Source organism: Pristis pectinata, chromosome 39, assembly GCF_009764475.1.
Source record: "Pristis pectinata isolate sPriPec2 chromosome 39, sPriPec2.1.pri, whole genome shotgun sequence".
Taxonomy (NCBI): Eukaryota; Metazoa; Chordata; class Chondrichthyes; order Rhinopristiformes; family Pristidae; genus Pristis; species Pristis pectinata.
The window spans coordinates 1,691,492-1,708,837 of NC_067442.1; the positions used below are offsets into that span (position 1 = coordinate 1,691,492).

Genomic DNA, 17,346 nt, shown 5'->3' on the forward strand with positions numbered 1-17,346 from the left:
ACCTCTGTACATTGTCGTAAATCCAATCCGGTTACAGGATCTGTGTTGTGGGTGTAACATCGGCAGTGAATACAAACAAACCCGATGTCGCCTGGAGACCCCAGCTGTAAATCCATGCTGCCTTCTCACACACACACCAACGGCACATATCAAATCGCAGCAAGTTCCGTGTTGTAAACTGTTAAATTTGATTGTAACTTCGTGAACTGGAATCCAATTCCCACTCACTGTGCGTGTGAGTGAATAACTTAGCTGACGATTAAAGGGGCAGGCCCTTCTGTTGGTGAATGACCTGTATCTATTAATCCCAATACAGCTGCAGGACCTGCGTCTATTAATTCCAAAATAGCTGTAGGACCTGTGCTCACTAATTCCAATATAGCTGTAGGACCCGGGTCTATAAATTTCAATGTAGCTGTAGGACCTGTGCCCACCAATTCCAATGTAGCTGTAGGACCTGTGGCCATTACTTCCAATACTGCTGTAGGACCCGTGTCTATAAATTTCAATGTAGCTGTAGGACCTGTGCCCACTAATTCCAATATATCTGTAGGACCTGTGTCACTGTTGTAAGCGGGAGCCAATGGCCAAAGTGGACACAGCAAGATCCCAAGATCCAGAAGTACGAGTGAGGGGCTTCGATTTAAAGTCCGACAAACAGCCCCTCCCTCCTCACCGCCCCACCTTCCTCGCCGCCCCACCCTCCCCCCTCCCTCCTCACCGCCCCACCCTCCTCCCCCTCACCACCCTCCCACCTCATCGTCCCTCCCTCACCGCCCCCCCTCCTCCCCTTCCCTCCCTCCCCAGCCCTGCTGGGGGGGTACCTCGGGTCCCGTTGAAGAACAGGGTCTGCCGGTTGGGGTTCTGGATGACCACGATCGACCCGTCGTAACTGTGCAGCTTGCAGGTGATCTCCGCCATCTCCCCCTCCATCACCGTCACATTCTCCGCGTGCACCATCTGGCCGCAGGCTGTGGGGACGGAGGGGCGACTTGGTCAGCCGAATCCCTGAGGGTCCCTCTGCCAGCTCCCCCCTCGGGGTGTCCCAGCAGCACACACTCACACCCCGTCAGGGACCCTCCTTGTAGCGGGGTCCTTGTAACGTAGGCGCTCCATCCTCGCCGCCCCTCCCTCCTCACCGCCCCTCCCACAACATGACACTCCCTCCTCACTGCCCCTCCCACGGCACGGTGCTCCCTCCTCACCACCCCTCCCACAGCGCTACCTCCCTACCACCCCTCCTGCACTCCTTCACTGCCCCTCCTGCAGCGCAGTGCCCCCTCCTTGCCACCCCTCCTGTAGTGCTCCCTCATCAATTCCCCTCCCTCCACACCACCCCTCCCTCACCGCCCCTCCCTCATTCATCACTCCCTCCCTCTTCTTCACTGCCCCCCTCCCTTGCCGTCCCTCCCTCCTCACTGCACCCCACCCCCTCCCCACTGCCCCTCCCTGGAATAGAAGGTGGTTGTTGAAGTGAAAACGAACGGTGCTCCAGGCTTGGATTGAACCTGACCTGTAAGTTTGAATAAATTCGATGCTGAGACCAGGGAATTGGAAAAAATATGAGAATAATTCCTGCTGATTGCGACTAAAAGCTTTTTATGATCGATTGATCTCATCGATGAAAGTGCTGATATCAATATTATTTAAAGGCATCAGTTGGAACACAGCTCGCTGGGCTTTAACCCGCACACACACCCCATGGAGGCAAAACCGGCGTGGGCGGGGGTGTGTCTGTCACCCCCTTCCTCCCCCTCCACTCCCACGCTCCCTCCCACCCGCCTTCCCCTTCCCCCCTCCCTCTGCGTCTCCCCTCCCCTCCCGCTCTCCCTGCTCTGGGTCCCCTCAAAGGGGAAGTTTATTCTGGCATTTAGATGTTCCATCAGCTTCACCAGCTCAATGAAGAAAAGTCGGGGGCTTGGGGAGTGTGGGGGGGGGGGGAGAGAGGGTGGGGGGAGAGAGAGAGGGAAGGGGGAGAGAAAAGGGGGAAAGAGAGGGTAGAGGGGAGGGGAGAGGAGGGAGAGAGGGGGAGAGGAGGGAGAGAGGGGGGAGAGGAGGGAGAGGGGGGGAGGGAGAGGGACAGGGGGGAGGGAGAGGGACAGGGGGAGAGGAGGGAAGGGGGAGAGAAGGGGAGCTGCTTCCCTGCGGAGAGGTGGGCTATGGAACGTCCTGCCTGAAGTGACAGCGGGAGTGGGTCCAAGGGGGAAGGTGTATGTATCCCGTGGCGCAGCGCTCCCTCCTCACCGCCCCTCCCACAGTGCGGTGCTCCCTCCTCGCCACCCCTCCCATCTCTCTTCCAGCCCCCCAGAGACCCGGGTTCGATCCTGACCTCTGCCGCCGTCTGTGCATGGAGTTTGCACATTCTTCCCATGACCCCCGTGGGTTCCCAACCCCCACCTCCCCGGGGGGGGGACTCCAGTTCCCTCCCACACCCCTGGGGTCGGTGGGTTAATTGGCCGCTGTAAATCGCCCCCCCTAGTGTGAGGGTGAGGGGGGGAAGCTGGGAGGGGGGAGTTGGCGGGGAGGATGGACCAGGATCAGTGTGAATGGCTGAGAGATACATAGCACAGACTCGGTGGGCTGAAGGGCCTGTTCATAATGCTCATGCCCTTTGCCCTCTGAACTCCTGCTTGTAGTGACCAGTGTACAAGGACATCTGGGCCCCTTTGAACATCAACATCCTCAGGAGGCTAAACAAATTCAGCATGTCCCTGTCGACCCTCACCAATTTTCAAAGATGGCCCACAGAAAGCATCCTATCCCGATGCATCACGGCTTGGTACAGTAACTGCTCTGTCCGGGACCTCAAGAAACTGCAGGGAGTTGTGGACACAGCTCAGCCCATCACGGAAACCAGCCTCCCCTCCACGGACTCTGTCTGCACTTCCCACTGCCTCGGTAAAGCGGCCGACATAGTCAAAGACCCCACCCACCCCGGACATTCTCTCTTCTCCCCCCTCCCGTCGGGCAGAAGATACAAAAGCCTGAAAGCACGTACCACCAGTCTCAAGGACAGCTTCTATCCTGCTGTTATAAGACTATTGAACGGTCCGCTCGTACAATAAGATGGACTCTTGACCTCACAATCTACCTGGTTGTGGCCCCTGCACCTTATTGTCTGCCTGCACTGCACTTTCTCTGTAACTGGGACACTTTATTCTGCATTCTGTTATTGTTTTACCCTGTACTATCTCAATGCGCTGTGTAATGAATTGATCTGTACGATCGGTATGCAAGACAAATTTTTCACTGGACCTCAGTACAAGTGACAATAATAAACTAACACCATCTCCCAATCTAGCACCAGTGTTGTAGAACAGAGAGACCCAGGGGTACGGGTACACAGTTCCCTGAAAGTGGTGTCACAGGTAGACAGGGCGGTGAAGAAGGCGTTCGGCACACTGGCCTTCATCGGTCAGGGCACTGAGTACAGGAGTTGGGACGTCCCGTTACAGCTGTACAAGTCGTCGGCGAGGCTGCACCTGGAGTACTGTGTGTGATTCTGGTCGCCCAGCTATAGGAAGGGTGTCACTGAGCTGGAGAGGGGGCAGGAAAGGTTCCCAGGACTGGAGGGCTGTAGTTATAAGGAGAGGCTGGACAGGCCGGGACTGCTTTCCCTGGAGCGAAGGAGGCTGAGGGGTGATCTTATGGAGGTTTGTAAAACCACGAAAACCATAAGGTGGACGGTCACAGTCCTTTCCCCAGGGTGGGGGAATCTAAAACTAGAGGGCACAGGTTTAAGGTGAGAGGGGAAGATTTAAAGGGGCAAGTTTTTCACCCAGAGGGTGGTCCATACGTGGAACGAGCTGCCAGGAAGTGGGTGAGGCAGGGACATTAACAACACTCAGACAGGTCTGTGGATGGGAAAGATATGGGCCAAACGCGGGCAAGTGGGACCGGCTGGGATGGGGATCTTGGCCGGCACAGACCAGTTGGTGCTCTGTGACTGTGACTTTAAATAACACCTATCAATTTCATCAAAGCATAAAAACAGTGTGAAATGTTGACGTGAAGATTCTCCATTGAAAATGCAGAGAAATAAATTCACATTTGTTAAACCTTCGACTGAAGAGCTTGCTGAAAATTCCTAACCCCACTGTAACAGGTATCTTGGTCCAATAGCTTGAACGATTGTCTGCATCCAGCTTTTGAAAAAAATGTTAAAATTACGAATAGAATAACCTTCAAAGTTGACCTCACAGATGAAAGAAAAATGTCTTGATTTTCTGACTCTATCCTGTCTCTATGGCAACAGAGAGAGATTACCTTCCATGCTCACGGTGAGCTTCGTACATTGCAATTGTGTTCAGGATGTAGGGGGAGCCTTGAGCACCCAGTCACTTTACTTCACTGCGCTACCCGCACCACCCCCTCACGACCTTTATGTCTTCTGACACTGTCCCAATCTCAACGAGCGGCACCTCAATTGAACCCCTTGGCAGCTTTCGGGACTCGGTGCTGAAATGAACGATTTCAGATAACCAACCCGTCCTGTTTGTGAAAAACAGTGAGTGCTGGAAGCTGGGAAATAACACATTGCAAGTGTTCAACAGGTCGGGCAACATCTGTGGTAAGAGAAACAAGAGTCCATGTTTCATGTTGAAGACCCATCGTCAACAGATCCTGACTTAAAGCCGGTAACATTATTTGCTATCCTCTCTCCACAGACGCTGCCTGACCTGCTGGGTGTTTACAGCACTGTCTATGGCCTCCCTGTCCTGCCTCTCACGGCTTCTGCAATGTTTTACTCTCTCTCTCTCTCTCTGCTGTCTTTGTTCACCTCTATTTGCACCTCCCTCAGACAGGGGAGCTCAGAGGTCGAGCATTCAGCAATAACATTGGTCCCCATCCCATCACCGACGTTCCCTCCCCCTCTCTGAAACTCTCTGAAACACACGTCTCACTTTTCCACTTGTGACCGACGACCTCCTCGGTTCCGTCTCCGCGGACACCACCTGACCACATAAAGATTTCCAACACTTGCTGATTTTCTGTCAGATTTCAAGTATCTGTGTTTTTTTAAACTGATGTTTCAGGGCTGAGTTCTCCTTCAAAGAATCTCCAGGCGGAAGAAATTGAAAACATCCAGACCGTATACAAAACAGTTTAAACACTCCTGGGGTGGGACAGGGTGTCAGACACAGGGTGAAGCTCCCTCCGCACCGTCCCGTCACACACTCCCAGGGTCAGACACAGAGTGAGTCTCCCTCCGCACCGTCCCGTCACACACTCCCGGGGTCAGACACAGAGTGAAGCTCCCTCCACACCGTCCCGTCACACACTCCTGGGGTCAGACACAGAGTGAGTCTCCCTCCGCACCATCCCGTCACACACTCCCAGGGTCGGACACAGGGTGAAGCTTGGTCTCCAACCACCACCCCCAGCTACATCAGGCATTCTAGCTGTGTACGTGTCTTGGAACTGTGCAGAACTTCAAAAATGCGCTGCCTTCTGTTCTTTGTCGGGGTCGATGTCAATCTCACTGGGAAGAGTTCTCGCCCCTCTCTTGGGATCTGGGGCAACGTTGCACCCTCCCACATCACAGGGCAACTGAGCCTATCACAGGCACTCGGCAGCTCTTTGAACTTTCCCCCCTCACCTTAAATGCATGGCCTCTGGTGTTAGACATTTCCACCCTGAGGAAAAGATTCTGACTGCATCTATGCCTCTTATAGTTTTATAAACCTCTCCCCTCAGCCTCCGTCACTCCAGAGAAAACAACCCAAGTTTGTCCGACCTCTCCTTATAGCTCGTGCCCTCTAATCCAGGCAGCGTCCTGGTGAACCTCTCCTACACCCTCTCCAAAGCCCCTACACCCTTCCTGTAACGGGGCGACTAGAACAGCACACAATTGATTTACATAGAACACTACAGCACAGTACAGGCCCTTCGGCCCACAATGTCGTGCCGACATTTTATCCTGCTCTAAGATCTATCTAACCCTTCCCTCCCACATAGCCCCTCCATTTCTCTATCATTCATGTGTCTATCTAAGAGTGTCTTAAATGTCCCTAATGTATCTGCCCCCACAACCTTTGCCGGCAGTGCGTCCCACGCACCCACCACTCTCTGTGTAAAAAACTTACCCCTGACATCCCCCTTATACCTTCCTCCAATCACCTTAAAATTATGTCCCCTCGTGTTAGCCATTGTCGCCCGGGAAAAAGTCTCTGACTGTCTACTCGATCTATGCCTCTTACTTGGGAAGGTATCGCCGTTCCTTCACCGTCGCTGGGTCCAAATCCCAGGAACTCCCTCCCTACCAGCACTGTGGATGTACCTGGCAATCTCATCTCAGTAATGGCGAGCAGGAGCCAATCGGACTGTTTTAAACGCCTCGTGAGCACCATCAGGTGACGTGGTGATCCCAGCAATGATTCAAGAACAGGAGGAGGTCTGTAGATGGGTGCGGAGAGGAGGTGAAAAGTGCAGAAGGTGTCAGACTGATGCAAAGGGAAAATTGCAGGAACACAAAAGCACCCATTTGCAAATTAGTTTCACAGATCGTTTCTGTACGTAGAAATGGAGAACTTGTTTCCGTGACATCCCGGCCACAACTCGGTCCTTAATGTGGATTGTGATCCCACTACCGATCTCTGTGGGAAGGATTCCGTCGTCAATGTGTGAGAGATAGAACCATAGAACACTACAGCACATTTCGGCCCTTCTAGTTCTGTGCTGAAACGTTATTCCGCTAGTCCCATTGACCTGCACCCAGTCCATAACCCTCCTAGACCTCTCCCGTCCATGTATCTATCCAACTTATTCCTTAAGAGTGAGCCCGCACTTACCATGTCAGATGGCAGCCCGTTCCACACTCCCACCACTCTCTGAGTGAAGAAGTTCCCCCTAATGTTCCCCCTAAACCTTTCCCTTTCACCCTAAAGCCATGTCCTCTCGTACTTATCTCTCCTAATCTAGGTGGGAAGACCGTACTCGCATTTACTCTGTCTATGCCCCTCATAATTTTGTAAACCTCTCTCAAATCTCCCCTCATTCTTCTGCGCCTCAAGGAATAAAAGTCCTAACCTGTTCAATCTTTCCCTGAACTCAACTCCTGAAGACCCGGCAACGTTCTAGTAACGTTAGTCTAGATATGTGGAGGGGAGGGGAGGGAAAGGTGCCTCAGCTGGATTCATTGATGGGTACTGTCCTGTCGGGAGAGGAAGCGACTCAGGTCGACGGACAGACGAGGTGGATGTGTGTGACTGCACAGTTCGGCAGGGCGGGGAGGAGAGGGAGATCAGTTTCGACAGTGGGAGAGTGAGGGCTGGGGTGGTCAATAAATCAGTTAAGACAGTGAAAGAGGCAAATGTCTCAGAGGCTGAAGCTCACACCTGACACGCAGTCTTATCAATACAGTTTAGCAACACCATAGCCACTTTGATCACGTTGCACTAAAATGTTCGAATTGTGTCCTTTCTTGTAAAATTCAGTTTAAGTTTTTCTTGTGAATGCTGCTTATCTGACGCTCTGTGCCTGTGGTGCTGCTGCAAGTTTTCCATTGCACCTGTGCCCATACGGACTTGTGCGTCTGACAGTAAACTCGACCTTAACTTTATTAACCACCTATTTACACACAGAACATAGAACAGTCCAGCACAGGAACAGGCCCTTCGGTCCACAATTAAACTCCTAATTAAACTAACCCCCTTCTGCCTGCACACGGTCCGTCTCCCTCCATTCCCTGCACATCCACGTGTCTGTCTAACAGCCTCTTAAATCCCTCGATCGTATCTGCCTCCACCCCTACCCCGGCAGCACAGTCCAGGCACCCACCGCTCTCTGTATAAAAACCTAGCCCCACCCATCTCCTTTGAACTCTCCCCCTCTCCCTTAAATACACGCCCTCTGGTATTAAACATTTCCATCCTGGGGAAAAGATCCCGGCTGTCTACTCTATCTGTGCCTCTCAGTATCTTATAAACCTCCATCAGGTCCTCCCTCAGCCTCTGCCGCTCCAGAGAGAAAAACCATGTTTGTCCGGCCTCCTTATAGCTCCACGCCCTCTAATCCAGGCAGCGTCCTGCTGAACCTCTCCCGCAACCTCTCCAAAGCCCCCGCACCCTTCCTGTAACGGGTGCAACCAGAACCGCACACAATACTCCAAGTTCGACCACCCTTGGGACAGGTGGAGATGGGAATAAGGGGGGAGGTGGTCAGGTTCCTGACGTTGAGCGAACGAGGGCAGTGCAGGGCAGTGGGTCTGCGGGAGGAGATCAGCCGTCGTTGGAGGGAATGGGAGAGCAGGAACGATGGGCCGCATGGTCTATCCCTTGCTCCCGCTGATGCTCTCAAGAATGAGAGATATTGGACAGCCAGATACATAATAAATAAACAGATAGAGACAGGCACAGTCAGGTGAATAAGTGAAAGATCGCACAGAGAGACAGATGGACAGATGTTCTATAGTTGGGTTAGTTAGGCAGAGATACGGGAGATGCAGTTAGATAAATAAATGGCAGACAGAGAGGGAGGGAGGCAGGTAGATGGAGTGGTAAAGACAGCAGTTGATGGGTGTAGACACAGATGGAGAGAGGGGGGGTAGTTCTTTTGAACACAATCCCTCTCCAACAGCGACCGTCCAAGTGGAGAGCATCCTGACCGGTTGCATCAGGGCCTGGTGTGGGATGTCCGACGCACTGGAACACAAGGAGCGGTGGGGCTCAGCAGTTCCGCCGCGGGGTACAGCTCTCCCCACCGTCGAGGAACATCTACAAGAGGCGACATCTCAGGAAGGGGACGTCCACCATCTGGGACCCCCCCCCCCCCCCCCCCCCCGGGCCGTGCCCCCTTCTCATGCTGCCCTCAGGCAGGAGGTACAGGAGCCTGAAGACCCCACACCTCACGGTTCAACAACAGCTTCTTCCCCACTGCCCTCAGGTTCCTGAACCCACCTGTGAAACCCCAACACTGCCTTGGACTTCACTTCCCTCTCAATTGGCACTGCAGTCGCTCTGTTTAGCTTTGTTTATTTTGTCCTGCAAGTTCTGTATGTTAAAGTTCTGTTAAAGTTTACATTAACTTCTGTCTGTGGTGTAATGTCCTGCTGCAGGAAGCCCACTCCCCCGGCATTTACACCCTGAGTGTGTGTGCCCATGATGGCAAACTTCAACTTGTGTGAGGGTCGACAGACCCCGGGGATCTGGGGAGACCTCCCACGCCCTTCCCCAGTCAGGGCCTTGATCCCTCTTTCTCTCACCACCTCCTCTCTCATCCCCCATTTTTTCTCTACCCCGCCATCCATTCTCCCTCTCCCTCTCTCCATCTACTCGCTCCCTCTCCTCACCGGCTCTCCCCCACTCTCTCCCTCCCCCTCTCTGACTCCCTCCTACTCCTCACACACTCTCCCCCCGTCTCTCCCTCCCCCTCTCTGACTCCCTCCCACTCCTCACACACTCTCCCCCCGTCTCTCCCTCCCCCTCTCTGACTCCCTCCCACTCTCCTCACACACTCTCTCCCCCACTCTATTTCTCCGCCACTCTCTCCTTAAATCTTTCTCATCCACTCTCTCACCCCCTCCTCTCACCCCCTCCTCTCTCGTCCCCTCCTCTCTCACCCCCTCCTCTCCCGCCCCCCCTCTCACCCCCTCCTCTCTCGCCCCCTCCTCTCTCGCCCCTCCTCTCCCCCCTCTCTCGCCCCCTCCTCTCTCGTCCCCTCCTCTCTCGCCCCCTCCTCTCTCGCCCCCTCCCGCTCCCTCCTCTCACCCCCTCCTCTCCCGCTCTCCTCTCACCACCCCCTCTCTCACCTCCCCATCCCCTTTCACTCCATCACCCTCCCTCTCCCCCCTCTGCATCTCTCTCCCTCCCACAACCTCCCTCCTCTCTCCATCAACGACCCCCTCCCCTCCTTACCCCCTCCCTCCCCTCTCTGTCATCCTCCCTCCCCCCTTCTCTCCCATTCACACCCCCTCCTCCTTCTCCCCTCCCTTTCCCTCCCCTCCATCGTTCTAACCCTCCCCTCTTTCCTCCCCACTCCCTGTCCCTCTCCCCACCATCTCTCCCCCCCCACTCTCTCTCCCTCTCCCTCCCACCATTTCACACAAACACACAGCTGATAGTTTGACCACACTTATCTCACTACGTTTGCAAACGTTTACTGAAATAACTGGCAAAGTGACAACATCGGTGTGAAAAACGGATCAGAAAACTTATTCCTTATCAAAAGAATTAATCTTACAAACCATAGTTGCTGTGAATCACATGCACCTTTAAACCTCTTGCCTCATTCGATGCAAGCTGGAACTGAGAGCTGGTCAACATGTGGATAGGGGAGACCAGACTGCCCACTAACCTATCCCGCCCACTCCCAATCTCTCTCCCACCCTCCGTGTGTAGAACCGTTTCCCAACGTCACACCAAGAAAATTGGCAAGAATTTTCTAACTACCACCCACTCCCCCCACCAATCCCGGACTTCCCGACCAGCGGAACCATGAATCCAGCTGAGGATATCTTTCCAGACATTCCGAAACACAACACTGACCCAAACGCCAGGAATGTGATCCCAGTAGTCCAATGATATAACACAGGGCGATGGGTGATCTAATTCTACAACACACAGTGACGGGTGACTACCCTCAACACGATTAACCTTCTGAAAGCCCAAGGCTCGCTCGTAGATCAACAGTGATCCACTTCGTCTCCCGGCCCCAGGGACCTGGGTTGGGTCCCGACCTCCGCCACTGTCTGTGTGTGGAGTTTGCAACTTCTCCCTGTGACTCCCGTGGCTCTCCTACCCCTCCCCCTGGGGGCTTGGGTTCCCTCCCACTCCCCGGGGTCGGTGGGTTCATCGGCCACTGTAAATGTGTGTGGACGAGTGTTCGAAGCCGGCAGGGAGCTGGAGCGGAATGTCGGGAGAGTGAAACGGCCGGCACTCTCTGTGGGACAAGGGTCCATTAATGTGTTGGATCTCTCTGTAACTCTGCGGGGGAGATGTCCCTCCCCACCCCCATCTGAAGGATCCGACCCCTTCCCCTGAAACTCCAGCTCCTGGTTTTAGATCACCTCCATCAACAGGTTGTAGATCACACCCCCAACCCCAGTCAAGCCCCTTCAGACCCTTCGATGAGACCTCGACCTTGTCCTTGCTCACTCCTGACCTGCTCAACTGCAGCAGGCAGCGCAGGGTCACACTGACAGGAACATTCTCCAGGGGCTGAGTGGCCTGGTCCCAATATGTTACAATTTAAACTACAGAGGATAACAATAACTGGGCCAATATCATCTGATTCCAGGTGCAAACATCTAGGGGAAAGCCCAAATGAGCACTGAATCCACTTAAATAGTCTTCACCTTCAAATAGTACCCATGATCATTTTAAGAATTGGATTTTCTCCTTAGAGTTTTAAATAATTAAAGGGATTATTTTATTCAACAATATACTTAATGCAATTTAACACAGAGTAGCTTCTGAAGACAATCTAGTTCGATCTGGTAAGAGCCCTGCTTCTTGCTAAATTCAATTCTTATTAATCCTGCATCTGTCACACTTTTGAAAACATTACCTTTCCCTCTGCAAATGTTGAAGCTCCCTCCAAACCGTCCCATCACACACTGCCAGGGTCAGACACAGGGTGAGGCTCCCTCCGCACCGTCCCGTCACACACTCCCGGGGTCAGACACAGGGTGAAGCTCCCTCCGCACCGTCCCATCACACACTCCCGGGGTCAGATGCAGGGTGAGGGTCCCTCCGCACCGTCCCATCACACACTCCTGGGGTCAGACACAGGGTGAAGCTCCCTCCACACCGTCCCGTCACACACTCCCAGCGTCAGACACAGGGTGAAGCTCCCTCCGCACGGTCCCATCACACACTCCCGGGGTCAGATGCAGGGTGAGGGTCCCTCCGCACCGTCCCATCACACACTCCCAGCGTCAGACACAGGGTGAAGCTCCCCCCACATCATCCCGTCACACACTCCTATAGTGAATACAGCGGCCGCAGTGCACACCGTCTACAGAACGCACTACAGTCACTCGCCCGGGCTACTCCGACAGCACCTCCCGAACCCCCCCACCTCCCCCGCCCAGAGGGACGGGGGAGGGAGGGGCAGGGGGAACACCACCGCCCGCAGGCTTCCCCCCTCTGCCGTCCCCACTGGGAAATCCATCGGCCGTCCCTTCACCCTGACCCCCCTGGGACTCCCTCCCCCCGACAGCACTGTGGGAGCCCCTTCCCCATGGGGTGAGGGGGCGAGGGTGGGGGGCAGCTCACTCCCCACCTCGGGGTAGGGAGCAGAGGGAAGGGCGATAAATGCTGGCCTGGTGCAGGTCCCGGGAATGAATGAATTTTTCCATCCCATGTCAGTACTCTCCACTAATCTGCGTTCTGAGGCATGGGTAAAGCAGTGACGGTGTTTGCATCGACACCAGGCTTCGGGGTGTGACTCCCCAGAGCAGCTCCAGAAACAACCGTCCACGTCCGCGGACTGGGACAGCTCGAGCAGCAGAGAGACCATGGTTCAGAGACGGCACTGGAGCTGACTGCAGCCTCTCTGTCAGTGTCGGTCTTCCCGGGGGAGGGGTGGGTGCATTGACGGCTTGATCACACCTCATCGCAGGGACAGATGCCTGCCTCGCCCCACACTTGGGATTCCCCAACTCATGCCCCCGGTGACACCTGAACCCCCCGTGTTCACCGGGCGTCGCCGGAGGACGTTCGGCCCCTCTGGCCTGTGCTGGTCCACCCCTTCCACCACCACCCCCCTGCTAGTTTTTCCCTCTCCTTCCCATGGCGCCCAACAGATTCCAGCCCTCACATGCACACACTTTGGGGGGTGGGGTGGGGTGAGACATCATAGTGGCCGATTAACCTACCAACCTGTACATTGCTTTTTTGGGATGGGGGTGGGAACCGGAGGACCCGGGGGAACCGGAGAATGTGCAAACTCCACACACACAGATGTATCCCGGCTTTGTACAGCAACTGCTCTGCCCAGGACCGCAAGAAGCTGCAGAGAGTTGTGGACACAGCCCAGCACATCACGGACACCAGCCTCCCCTCCATGGACTCTGTCTGCACTTCCCGCTGCCCCAGTAAAGCAGCCGACATAATCAAAGACCCCACCCACCCCGGACATTCTCTCTTCTCCCCCCTCCCATCGGGCAGAAGGTACTAAAGCCTGAAATCACCTACCACCAGGCTCAAGGACAGCTTCTATCCCACTGTTATACATTGAGATGGACCCTTGACCTCACAATCTACTTCGTTATGACCTTGCACCTTATTGTCTGCCTGCACTGCACTTTCTCTGTAGCTGTGACACTTTACTCTGTACTGTTATTGTTTTTACCTGAACTACCTCAATGCACTCTGTACTGACCCAATGTAACTGCACTGTGTAATGAATTGACCTGTACGATCAGTGTGCAAGACAAACTTTTCACTGTACCTCGGTACAAGTGACAATAATAAACCAATACCAATACACACACAGATTTGCACAAACAAACTCACACACACACACACACTCTCTCTCTCTCTCACAGCACTGGAGGTCAGGATTGAACCCAGGTCTCTAGATCGAGGGGGAGAGGCTCTGCCCACTGCCCCACAAATCACCCATCTGAAACATGAACCCCGCCTCTCCCTCCACAGACACTGCCTGACCCGCTGAGTGTTTGGCACAGTCCCTGTTTGTATTCCCAGCGTCTGCAGAGCTTCTGATTTTCACCGAGGGCTGAGATTCTCACCTGCTAATCAGTACCGAGTCAATCTGTTCCAATACTAATTCTTCCAGTCCTTTCACACCAAATAATATTTTTGAAAAGAACAGCCTTAGTGTGATAACACACCACAGTGTGCCCAGACTAATGACGAACGCCTTCGACCTGTTCCCTGCCAGGAGTCAGTCGTTGCAAAGTTCAACCCCTGTTACTGTCAGTGTGAATATTGTTGGCTGAGCAGCATTTTTAATGAGTTGTTTGTCAAAACACAACAGTCCGTCTCCCGTCATTCCTATTGCTTGATGTCAAACATTTATTCTCTCGTTCTCCTCTCAACCTGTGCATAATGCAACAGTGCTGGGGGAGATGCGCTGTGGGAGGGGCGGTGAGGAGGGAGCGCTGCGCTGTGGGAGGGGCAGTGAGGAGGGAGCGCTGCGCTGTGGGAGGGGCAGTGAGGAGGGAGCACCGCACTCCCTCCCTCAGCGCACCTTCTGCACCGCCCCTCTGGCAACACTCCCTGCTCGCCGCCCCTCCCGCGGTGCTCCCTCCTCACTGCCCCTCCTACTGACTGAAATCCTCTGGTTCCCCTCGCTCCACCACAGTAGGTGTGGGAGCGACTCATTCGCTGTTAGTGACGGGATCGTGAGGCGGACTACAGGAGAATGTGGAAATGCTCGTCTAATCCCTGCTCAGGGCATGAGCAGTCAGGAGAATTCCCAACTGGAAAATCGAAAAGATTTACAGCAAAATCACACTTAAAAACTTCAATAAGCTCCAAGGAGAAGGCAAGAATCTGCTAACTTAATTGACTACTCACTCTCCACACTGGAATTTTTAATTATTTAAAAAATCAGTCAAGGGCTTAATTATATTTTTGAAGTTACATCAGCAGTGGCTAATTTCCCTGTAATAATTCAAATGTAAATGCTTGCAGTTCCACAGATATTAATTCACAGCCCAACACCCATCGATTTGGGGAATCAAGGAGTGTTAGACAGATCCTACACACACCGACCCTCACTGGGGGACGGGTCACACACACACACACACTGACCCTCACTGGGGATGGGCCCCACACACACACACACACACACTGACCCTCACTGGGGGACGGGTCCCACACACACACACTGACCCTCACTGGGGGACGGGTCCCACACACACACACTGACCCTCACTGGGGGACGGATCCCACACACACTGACCCTCACTGGGGGACGGATCCCACACACACTGACCCTCACTGGGGGATGGGTCCCACACACACACACACACACACACACACACACACACACACACACACACACACTGACCCTCACTGGGGGACGGGTCCCACACACACACACACACACTGACCCTCACTGGGGACGGGTCCTACACACACACACTGACCCTCACTGGGGGACGGGTCCCACACATACACACTGACCCTCACTGGGGGACGGGTCCCACACACACTGACCCTCACTGGGGGACGGATCCCACACACACACACTGACCCTCACTGGGGGACGGATCCCACACACACTGACCCTCACTGGGGGACAGATCCCACACACACACACTGACCCTCACTGGGGGATGGGTCCCACACACACACACACACACACACACACACTGACCCTCACTGGGGGACAGGTCCCATACACACACACACACACACTGACCCTCACTGGGGGACGGGTCCCACACCCACACACACACACACCCACACACACACACACACACACTGACCCTCACTGGGGGACGGGTCCCACACACACACACTGACCCTCACTGGGGACGGGTCCTACACACACACACTGACCCTCACTGGGGGACGGGTCCCACACACACACACTGACCCTCACTGGGGGACGGGTCCCACACACACACACTGACCCTCACTGGGGGACGGATCCCACACACACTGACCCTCACTGGGGGACGGATCCCACACACACACACTGACCCTCACTGGGGGACGGATCCCACACACACACACTGACCCTCACTGGGGGACGGATCCCACACACACTGACCCTCACTGGGGGACGGATCCCACACACACACACACTGACCCTCACTGGGGGACGGGTCCCACACACACACACACACACACACACACACACACACACACACACACTGACCCTCACTGGGGATGGGTCCCACACACACATATTACAAATTTCTGCTCCCTCGACAACGTTCCTCATACAGTTTGGCCACAGACTAATATCAGATCTCGTTCTAATTAATTTAATTAAGTTAATGTAAATTCACCATGCCCTGGGGAATTCTGATTTCTGCATCGTTAGTTCCAGCTTCTTAAGTCCTGTGCAGAGATCCCATCCTAGCATAGACACCCCAGTGACGACATTCCAGAGGCAGGTGGTGTTACTCCTGAAATCTCGCTCCAAACACACCCTCTCTACAAAAGGAGATGTGCGGGGCAAGTTTTGTTTTTACACAGAGAGTGGTGGGTGCCTGGAATGTGCTGCCAGGGATGGGGGTGGAGGCAGATACGATCGAAGGGTTTCTGTTAGACAGACACATGGATGTGAGGGGAATGGAGGGAGACGGACCGTGTGAAGGCAGAAGGGATTAGTTTAACTAGACACCATTAGCTTAATTAGTTTGGCACAACATGGGGGGTATTGAAGGGTCTGTTCTTGGAAGGACAAACTCCAAGGTGGAATTCACAGTTAATGGCAGGATTCTGGGCAGTGTAGAGGAGCAGAGGGGACTTGGGGGTTCATATCCACAGATCGCTGAAAGTTGCCTCACAGGTGGATAGGGTAGTTAGAAAAGCTTATGCGATGTTAGCTTTCAAAAGTCATGGATCGAGTTTTAAGAGCTGTGAGGTAAGATGCAGCTCTACAAAACTCTGGTCAGACCAACACTTAGAGTACTGTGTCCAGTTCTGGTCGCCTCATTATAGGACGTGGAGGCGTTGGAAAGGGTGTAGAGGAGATTTACCAGGATGCTGCCTGGATTATGAGGAGAGACTAAGGGAGCTGGGGCTTTACTCTTTGGAGAGGAGGAGGATGAGGGAGACATGATAGAGGTGTACAAAATATTAAGAGGAATAGATAGAGTGGACAGCCAGCGCCTCTTTCCCAGGGCACCAATGCTCAATACAAGAGGGCATGGCTTTAAAGTAATGGGTGGGAAGTTCAAGGGAGATATCAGAGGGAGGTTTTTTACCCAGAGAGTGGTTGGGGCGTGGAATGTGCTGCCTGGGGTGGGGGTGGAGGCAGGTACATTGGTCAAATTCAAGAGATTGTTAGATAAGCATATGGAGGAATTTAAAATAAAAGGGATATGTGGGAGGAAGGGGTTAGATAGTCTTAGGTGAGGTTTAAAGGTCGGCAATAGATTGTGGGCCGAAGGGCCTGTATTGTGCTGTACTGCTCTGTGTTCCCGTGCTGTACTATCTTCTAATCCTGATCTCACAATGTGCAGATATTCAGATATATTCTCCCCAACACACACAGGCTTGGCCTTAATTTTGACATTAAACTCCTTAACACACACTTCCAGTTCAATTTAGCACTTGTTACTCACTGCGTCAAGGAACAAACTCTTGCCCCTCGGCTCACCCCGTCCCCACCAGCCCACCGTGGAGCTGACTGAGTTATTCCTACCTTCCTTGCCCTTCAGCAGACGAGGAACTGCCCCAGGGACGCTTGTGGGGTTGG

General features: G+C 53.9%; 1 protein-coding gene across 4 annotated transcripts in view; it reads right to left on the reverse strand.

Annotated features, from left to right (window-relative positions):
• The window catches only part of cadm4 (cell adhesion molecule 4), a 92,017-nt gene that overhangs the window by 39,096 nt on the left and 35,575 nt on the right, over positions 1-17,346 (reverse strand). For all 4 annotated transcript variants that reach the window (XM_052045514.1, XM_052045512.1, XM_052045515.1 and 1 more), the window contains exon 2: positions 825-971. In XM_052045514.1, coding sequence (XP_051901474.1) covers positions 825-971 — 147 coding nt within the window. The remainder of the gene's footprint in view (positions 1-824; positions 972-17,346) is intronic.